Source organism: Myotis brandtii, unplaced genomic scaffold, assembly GCF_000412655.1.
Source record: "Myotis brandtii unplaced genomic scaffold, ASM41265v1 scaffold74, whole genome shotgun sequence".
NCBI lineage: Eukaryota > Metazoa > Chordata > Mammalia > Chiroptera > Vespertilionidae > Myotis > Myotis brandtii.
The window spans coordinates 18,717-25,394 of NW_005370944.1; the positions used below are offsets into that span (position 1 = coordinate 18,717).

General features: G+C 46.8%; 2 protein-coding genes across 8 annotated transcripts in view; one reads left to right on the forward strand and one right to left on the reverse strand.

Moving 5' to 3' along the window:
* SNX33 (sorting nexin 33) overlaps positions 1–6,351 on the reverse strand; it is a 17,328-nt gene extending 10,977 nt beyond the window's left edge. For 2 of the 7 annotated variants that reach the window (XM_014530468.1, XM_005882749.2), the window contains exon 1: positions 189–2,722. The gene's annotated coding sequence lies outside the window, so the exon portion shown is untranslated. Of the gene's footprint in view, positions 1–188; positions 2,723–5,547; positions 5,827–6,091; positions 6,183–6,286 lie in introns of those variants that run through there. The other 5 variants (XM_014530464.1, XM_005882748.2, XM_005882747.2 and 2 more) reach the window with 5 other exon arrangements.
* IMP3 (IMP3, U3 small nucleolar ribonucleoprotein) overlaps positions 6,342–6,678 on the forward strand; it is a 1,210-nt gene continuing 873 nt past the window's right edge. The window contains 1 exon segment of the mRNA XM_005882827.2: positions 6,342–6,670. Within this exon segment, the coding sequence (XP_005882889.1) occupies positions 6,434–6,670 (237 nt within the window). The 5' untranslated portion in view covers positions 6,342–6,433.

The window sequence follows — 6,678 nt, forward strand, 5'->3', positions numbered from 1 at the left end:
ACGGCACTTCCGCGAAGCGCAGGGCTCGAACGCCGACTCCGCCCTCCCGCCCCGCCAGCTCCTGGCTTCTTTCGTTCGGACAGTGGCCCACACTAGCTCCAGGGAGATCGGGATGAGAAAGGAAAGAGACGACCCAGGAAGTAGGGGGCCCCGAGCCTCCAGGACTGTCAGCCTTCAATGGGAGTTACCTCTCGCCCCGAGGGTCTGGAGCGTCGCGCTCTCCCCCGCCAGCCACCGCCGCCTCCTCGCCTCCGGTCACCCTCCTGTCTTTTCCGTGACGCCAGTGGATGAAAACCCCAAACGTTTGCAAATTGAGGGGCTGCAAGGAGGGTACCAGAGGAAGGGGATTGAGGAAGGGGGCGTGGAGAGCCGCAGACACTCGCTTCCCCCCCCTCACCCCTCCGTCCCTGTCCCTGCCCCAGCGGGACTGGGCGGCGGTGCAGCCCTGGACTGTTCTCTGGAGCCTCGCCCACACCGGCCGCTCCCCGAGCCAGCAGCGTCCTCAAGGAAGAAGCCTCAGCGGCCTGGGATATTGGCCGCTGCGGGTCCTAGTACCTCAGCCAGAGCCAGGAGCACCCCTGCCTTGGGAAAGTTCTTTCATGGAAAAAGACCAAGACCCTGAATCTTGTAGCGACAGAAACAAGCCCAGACACCACCCGATTCCGTGTTGCTTCATGCAGCGGTGGGGACGGGGTGTTCAGTCTTTGGCAGCAGCAGCAGCAAGGAGGAGGGAGGGGTAATGGGGGTAGACATCCAAGAAGAGGCAAGAAGGATTTGATCCTTGCTCAGCCCATCCAGAACACTTTGGGCACTGACTGCCAGGCACTGTGCCTACAGCACAACTCATTCCGGGTTCCTGCCCTAGAAGGCTTACAGTTCACCCTCTTATCCTTAATTCATCCATTCTGTCTCTGTTTCATTCATTCAATCGTGCACTGAAGGAAGCATTAACTAACTAGCTATTCTGTACCAGGTCCCTGGCTACAAAGTCGAATGAGATATTGTCCTTACCTTCCAGGGGCTCAGGTGTGTCTGGACAAGTAGACAGAGGCTCTTTGCCCAATGTGACCAGTAACATAAAATGTGCTTGGGAGTGCACAGAACCCAGCCTGGATGGAGCAAGGATCAGGGAAAGCTTCCTAGAGGAGATGTTGTGAGGCATAGGCCTCAGTTCCTACTCCCCTTCCTGGCTATGCCCTGGAGCCTTGCCTACCCCTAGCTAGGATTCCCTATCATTCTCACTCTTCCCACTTGATGCAGATTAACTGGCAGAAGGCAATACTGCTAAAGGTGGACACCTTTGGCTGTTTTGAGGGGTGTGATTTGCAGGCCTCTAGCTTCAAATTCATTGGTGCAGTGAGTAGATCCAATTCCCTGTGCAGGGCTGGTATTTGACCCAAATAAAGTATTTTGTACAAACCCCAAAAGCCCAGGTATTAATTTGCACAGAGAAATAGAACTGTCAGGGAAACCTGAATTTTTGCACCAATGGAATAAAGCAGTTTGGGCTGCTCCTTGGGAAGCACAGTTACCAGAAGGTTAGCAGAGTGAACCTGGAACCCCTAGAATGAGAAAGGGGATGGTATGTCAAGTCTCAAGGAAGAAACCTTGAATTCGTATCCCTCTCTACAGGGGCAGCCTTGATGCTAAGGACTCAATTTATCCCAGTATCACCATGACCAGAGTCTGAATACATGTTTCTCCCAGCTGCTTTGGGATGCCTCTTTTCTGTGATCTCTCTTCTGTTCACAAAGCCTCTCTCCAAGCTGGGTTTAACAATAGCAGCTACTTCCTTAGAGACACTGTTGTAAACATCTTACCTTTATTAGCTCATTTAATACAATTGGGATTTCTGGTCATACAACTAGGGTCCTAATCCAGCCCCAGCCCCTTGAGAGACCCCCAGCCACCACCTTGATGGTCTTTAATTAATTCCCACACATTTATAGACCAACTATCTTTGCTTTACTCCCACATCTATTCTGGGTGGGTTTTTCTAACTTTCAGGTGCCAACCTTATTTCCAGGTACTTATGGAAAACTTCAGCCTCACAGACATTTCCAGAACTTGTATCTTCCATTCCCTCCCTTCCAGGGACTCTCTTCAAGCCTAGGAGTTACAGAGCCTCTGGTCACATGTATCTGGAAACCACTAACCTTCGTGGTTTCCCTACATTCTGTCCATTCTGTTGGGAAAAGTTCCTTTATTAAATTCTCTTCACATTATTATAATTGGAGTATGGTCTCTTTTTCCTGCTGGGACCCTGAATCCTGCACCAGAAACAGCTTCCATTTCCCCATCCAGGCATCCAACTTTCCTCCTTTAGGAAAGGAGTCAGCAAGGGAGAACCATGAGACTCCTCTTTCATCAGCATTTTACTGCTGCTCTGATGGTCCTAGCTACTATCTTTCTCACCTAGATCACTGTAACAGCTTCCTAGTAGTCTGTTTCCACCTCTGTCTCCAGATAATCTGTTCTCAACACAGCATCAGGGTGATCCTTTTAAAATACAAGTTAGCTGTCAATCCTGTACAAAACCCTGCAGTGCCCTTATCTCTCTCAGCATAAAATGTTCTTACAAGGGCCACAAGCTTATCTGAATTCCCTTTCCTGCCTGCCTAGCCCACTCTGCTCCAGCCAAGATGCTGTTACTCCTCTTCAGACATGCCAGGCACATTCCTGTCTTAAGGGATTTGCACTGACTGTTTCCTCTTCCTGAAATGCTCTTCCCTTAATATATTTAAGGCTATCCCTAGCCAGTTTGGCTTGATGGATAGAGCGTTGGCCTGGAGACTGAAGGGTCTCAGGTTCGATTCCGGTCAAGAGCACATGCCTGGGTTTCAGGCTCAATCCCCAGTGGGGGGCCTGCAGGAGGCAGCCAATCAATGATTCTCTGTCATCATTGATGTTTCTATCTCTTCTCCCTCTTCCTTCCTCTCTGAAATCAATAAAAATATATTTAAAAAATTTTTTATTTAAATATATATATGAGGCTAAACCCCTACAAAATATCACTTCAATAAGACCTACCCTAACATATCCTATTTAAAATTACAGCCCATCCTCACCCCAAGCCCTCCTAAATCCTGCTGAGTTTTGTTTCATAACACCACCTGATAACATATATAATTTACGTATTTATCATGTTTGTCTGGGGAGAAGGAAGTTAGCCAAGAGTCCTGCTGCAGACATGTTGAGCAAGAGTTGGAAGGGGGGGGGGCGAGAGTTGGAAGGGAATGAGGCTAGGGTAATATGAAAAGTGGAGATAAAGTGCAAATTGGGAGAAAATATTTGTACTACATATTACTGGTTAAGGATTAATATCCATAATATATAAAGAGTACCTTCAAATCAATTAGAAAAAAAGCAAGGAATCTATATGAGTGGTTATTTGTTTTTTACTGCACTATTGTAAGAAATTAACACAAATTTATTTTCTTAGAGTACTGGAGATCAAAAATCCAAACTGGATCTCACAGGGCTTAAATCAAGGTGTCAGCAGGGCAGTATTCCTTCTGGAAGGTCTAGAGAAAAATCTATTTCTTTGCCTTTTCGGGCTTCCTAGAGGCTCACCATACTCCTTTGCTCCTGGCTCCCTTTCATCTTCAAAGCCAGTAATCATATCATTCAGACTTCTGCTTCTATCAACATATCTCTTCAGGCTCTTCTGCCTCCTTCTTTCACTTAAAAGGACCCTTGTGATTACAGGGGACCCACCCAGATAATCCAGAATAATCTCATGATTTAAAGATCCTTAATTTAGTCATGTCTGCAAAATCCCCTTTGTCACATAAGGTAACATTCACAGGTTCTGGGTGGATATCTTTGGGGGCGGGGGGAGCATTATTCTACTTACCACACAATCCAATAGAAAAATAGAAGACATGAAGAGGCATTTCAAAAAGGAGGGAACACATATGAAACCATTATTCATCAGGGAAATTAAAATTAAAATCACATTGAAATACCATCACACACTTCCCAAACTGGCAAAAATTTTTAAAAACTAACAATCAAGAATGAAACACACCCAGCTGGTGTGGCTCAATGGTTGAACATCGGCCTGTGAACCAGGAGGTCTCAGTTCCTTTCAAGGTCAGGGCACATGCCTCAGTTTCTGGCTCAGTCCCCAGTGGGGAACGTGCAAGAGGTAGCCAATGGATGATTATCTCTCACTGATGTTTCTATCTCTCCCTCTCCTTTCCTCTCTGAAATCAATAAAAACATTTTTTAAAATATTGTCAAAACCGACAAACATAAATATGCTTTTTTAAAAAATAATGAACAAAGGGAACTCTCATGCATTACCAAAGGAATATAAATTGGTACAATCCTCTTGTTAAATAATTTGGCAATATAGGTGCACTCTCCCTATAGGGAGCACACCTATGCCATCCCTTCCCCCTCTTCTTTCCTCACTTCTTCACCCACAGGCACTCATCTCCTAAACTCTAAGGGTCCCCAGGAGACTTGCAACCAGGGGAGCAATGGACAGGGGCAGCTCATCCCAGACTAACCCCCTGAACCTATCTTTAAGGCCCCCTTCTCTGACTTCCCAGTGAGCTAAGGCAGCCCAGCCTAGGCTCTCCTGTCACTTCATTTATGCTAAGCCTTTCCTTGTTTTACTGTCCCCAGTTTTAATAAACATACCCTCATAGTCTAAATAAAGAAAAAAGAAAAAACCAATTTTGCCAATGTCTAATAAGATTGAACATGCACATACTTTAAACTCAGCAATTTTGCTCCAAGATGCATACTAGAAGTTACTGCATATGTGCAACATAAGACCTACAAGAATGTTACTAGCAGCACTACTAAAAAATAGCCCCTCCAAAAAAAAACCTTTCCTCTCTAAAATCAATTTTTTAAAAAAATTTATAAAAACCAAAAACTACAGCTACATATAATAAACTCCGTGTGGTGTGATTTCTTCTAAGCAACACTCCTCAAATATTGTGTATGTACAAAATACCTGGGGGTCTTGTTAAATGCAGATTCTGATTCTGTAGGTCAGGAGTAGGGCATGAAATTCTGCATTTCCAACGACCTCTCTGCTGGTGCACAGGCTACACTTTGAGTGGGAAGGATGCATATTTAGAGATGCATGTATAATGAGAAAACTATTTTTCTTTCTTTTAAACAAAGATTCTGGAGAACAGGTACCTTTACCTCTGGTTGGGAGAGTAGGTAGATGAAATGGTCCAGGTGACATTTTCTTAAACTGGCTGTTGGGTTTATACGTATTCATTATACTTTATAACTTACATATGAAACATATATTATTTTTCATAGATCAAATATTACACCTTAAAAGACAATGAAAAGCGTACAAAAAAAAACAAAACAAAAAATGATTAGGGAAGATGCTAGGTGGCGTCAAAGGCTTGAGCAAATGAGGAGGTTAGTCGGGCAGCGCTACACTCAGATACAAACTACAGATATAACTAGCTGAAACAGAATTAACTTCGTTAACTCAGGCCTAAGTGACCACATATCCACCGTCAAGCAAATTCGTTTGCGTCCATACTGCAGGCTACGGGCTTGTACCTACTATCCAAGTTTCTCAAACTTCAAAAGTTTCTCAAAGTAGCACTCCTGTCAACAGTGCAGATTTTCAGTTGGCTCCCGTGTAGATCCCGATTCTGCCCTGTAGGAAGCGGCCAGAGAATCTGTATTTCAGAGGTTCGCTGCATCCCACCCCCTTTAGCACAGAAAAATCGTTCCTCCCGCCGGGTGAAGAACCTGGCTCTGGCATCTGTGGGGACTGCCAGGTCAGCCCACAGGCCGGCAGACTCCGGGAGGCCCTCTGCCAGGGGTCCTCAAACTACGGCCCGCGGGCCACATGCGGCCCACCGAAAACATTTATCCGGCCCGCGGCAAATTGCCGCCGCTGCCTGTTGCTTAGCAGCCGACTAGTTTTTTTTTTAAACTATAGTCCAGCCCTCCAACGGTCTGAGGGACAGTGAACTGGCCCCCTGTTTAAAAAGTTTGAGGACCCCTGAAAGTACACAGTGGAATGAACCCAACGGTCAGTTAGTACTACGTATACCCAACCAACCAAATGCCATCTTCCCTCTTCCTCGCAACTCACCTGTTTAGCTCTTATAGGGGAGACTCCCTTGGGAGTCCCTAAAAGGCAGACATCTAATGAGAGAAAACAATTATGGCATCCGAGGACTGGTTCCTAGCAATTTAACACTGCTCCGCCCCACCACACACACCCGCTCCGCCCTCCCCCCCGGAGAGAAACGCGAGATACATTGTGGGGGCGTGGCCCCACTCTCACCAATGGAAATTGGGGACGTGGTCGTGAGCCTTTTTTTCATTGGCCCAGTTGCGAGGGCAGCCGGGTCTTCTCGCGCCAAGGCGGAAGTCGCACGGAAGCCGGAACTCACTCTCAGCCTGGGGTCCTAGGGAGCTGGCATCCGCCATCATGGTGAGGAAGCTTAAGTTCCACGAGCAGAAGCTGTTGAAACAGGTGGACTTCCTGAACTGGGAGGTCACTGATCACAACCTGCACGAACTGCGCGTGTTGCAGCGGCACGAGGACTACACGCGCTACAATCAGTTGAGCTGATCTGTGCGGGAGCTGGTGCGACGCCTGGGCGACCTGCCTGAGTGTGACCCGTTTTGCGTCCGCGCCTCGGCTGCGCTGCTGGACAAGCTGTATGCCCTCGG